At 40.7% G+C, this 2,174-nt stretch overlaps 1 protein-coding gene across 4 annotated transcripts in view; it reads right to left on the reverse strand.

Annotated features, from left to right (window-relative positions):
- The window catches only part of Rbm6 (RNA binding motif protein 6), a 121,937-nt gene that overhangs the window by 16,827 nt on the left and 102,936 nt on the right, over positions 1–2,174 (reverse strand). For all 4 annotated transcript variants that reach the window (XM_005347868.2, XM_005347869.2, XM_013346601.2 and 1 more), the window contains 4 exons: positions 1,623–1,665; positions 1,425–1,506; positions 1,064–1,149; positions 505–651 (listed from right to left, as the gene is read on the reverse strand). In XM_005347868.2, the coding sequence (XP_005347925.1) occupies positions 505–651; positions 1,064–1,149; positions 1,425–1,506; positions 1,623–1,665 (358 nt within the window). The remainder of the gene's footprint in view (positions 1–504; positions 652–1,063; positions 1,150–1,424; positions 1,507–1,622; positions 1,666–2,174) is intronic.

The raw sequence follows: 2,174 nt of genomic DNA on the forward strand, positions 1-2,174 counted from the left end.
GTCTCAAACTCACAGAGATCCGCCTGCCTCTGCCTCCCAAGTGCTGGGATTAAAGGCGTGCGCCACCACCGCCCGGCCTGAAACTAATTCTATACATGAACTTAGAAGAATGTTTGGATTCCCTAGAACTGACTGGAATTACAATTGTGACCCTCACATGGGCACTGGAAAGCAAACCTGGATCCTCTGCAAAAACAAGTGCTCTTAAGTAGTGAGTTGTTTCTCCAGGACCCCCTAGAGAAATTTTTTTTTTAAGATTTATTATATATACAGTGTTCTGCCTGCATGCCAAAAGAGAACACCAGATTTCATTATAGATGGTTGTGAGCCATCATGTGGTTGCTGGGAATTGAACTCAGGACCCCTGGAAGACCAGCCAGTGCTCTTAACCCCTGAGCCATCTTGTCAGCCCTCTAGAGGATTTTTAAAGTGACTATACACCTCTGTTCATAATGTCTCTAGTTTACATGTGATGAAAGAGAGCAGACTAAGAAATGGTCTGACCTTTGTCACTCCTTTGTCTTTCTTCTCTTTGCTATCTCTTTTAGACGTTTCTTTCTTGCTACTTGACTTTCCTTGACTAGTAGATTTCTTTTCCTTGATCTCTTCTTCCTCTGGTGATTCAGGGTCCTGGGGCACATAGACTTCTTGCTGTGATACAGTATGAAAAAAGTAAGTCTATAGAATGCTTGCTTTTCCAGAATTTAAGGTTTAAGGAACACAGTTCCCTTCAAGGGAACAGAATGATTCTTTTACAAGCTGAAGAACCCGTAACAATCTAAGAAGCCATTTCAGGGGCAAGTATTTATTTAGGTCACCAATTATACACTGTTCCCAGAGCAGCGCTGTTCTTTCCTGTAATGCCACAGTGCATTGATTTTCTATATAAACAACAGTTCAGATTCCATAAACTTCCCCACTTTTCAAGCAATGAGCATCCAGAGAATTCAGAGAATAAAATTCCCAGAATAACACAGTATGGGTACTTTTCTCAAAAGGATTACCGACAGAGTAAGTAAAACAAAACAAACAAACAAAAAACCCAAAAAACCAAAAAACTAACCTGGGTGTTGGGGTCATAGTAAGTTCCTGCCAAGGGGTCATAATAGTAGCCAGTAGCAGAGTCATATATATAGCAGTCAGAGGATGCTACATGGAATAAAATCAGAGCCAGCATTAGTTCCTGTCCAATAAAATTGTTACTGTGGGCTTACCGAGAACAAAACAATAATTTGGAAAATTAGGATGGCCAATTCAAATAGGTGCAGAGCTTATACAAGGTATATTTTCCTTGGGTGAGTGGCCTTAGTTAAGTCTTTTTGCTAAATTTGTGACCACACAGGTTTTAAGTAATGACTAGCCAGTCAAGAGAGAAAGAGAGACAGACAGACAGACAGACAGACAGACAGACAAAAGTTACTTACACTGTTGCCCTTGTCGATTTGTATCTGTGGACCAATCTGAATTTCTATTTCCTCCTCTCCTATCTCGGAAATATTTTTTACCCTAGCAGAGAAAGTGAAGGTAGAATTATGGAACTATACAACAGCCATTAACCTTGACAGACATCCTTTTAGTCACCTGAAGGTTTTAGAGGACATTCTCAATATGTTAAATCCTACCTGACAGTAATGCATGTGATCAGAATGGTCCCCAGAATCATTTCTGCAACATAAAACATGACATATCAAAGACTGAACAAAAGGTACCCGAGGAATGCTTAATTCTACAGATTCACTGAAAAACTATCTTTCTCGCTGTGTAGGAAAAGGAACTACAGTCAACAGGCAGGTGGGGTGATCCAGATACTTGAGTGGAACAGCAGTGTGATTATAATGTGTTGGAACAAAACCAATGACTAAGTAGAGGCTAGAGCAAAAGCTACCTCATGACTGTGAACTCATCTCTGATGTGCTATCTCCCAGTTAGCAAGCGGTTTTTGGTCAAGATGAGTAAAGAAGTAAAGAGTAACTGAATTAGATATTCTAGGATGCCTGTGTTTAGGACAATGGGAAGACTGTATATTTACTTAGGATTCTAAAGAATGAGATAAACTGGGGCTGGAGAGATGATGGCTAAGAGGTTAAGAGCACTGAGTGCCCTTCCAGAGGTCCTGAGTTCAGTTCCCAGCAACCACATGGTGGGTCACAACCATCTGTAATGAGATCTGATGC

Source organism: Microtus ochrogaster, chromosome 5 (assembly GCF_000317375.1).
Source record: "Microtus ochrogaster isolate Prairie Vole_2 chromosome 5, MicOch1.0, whole genome shotgun sequence".
Classification (NCBI taxonomy): Eukaryota; Metazoa; Chordata; class Mammalia; order Rodentia; family Cricetidae; genus Microtus; species Microtus ochrogaster.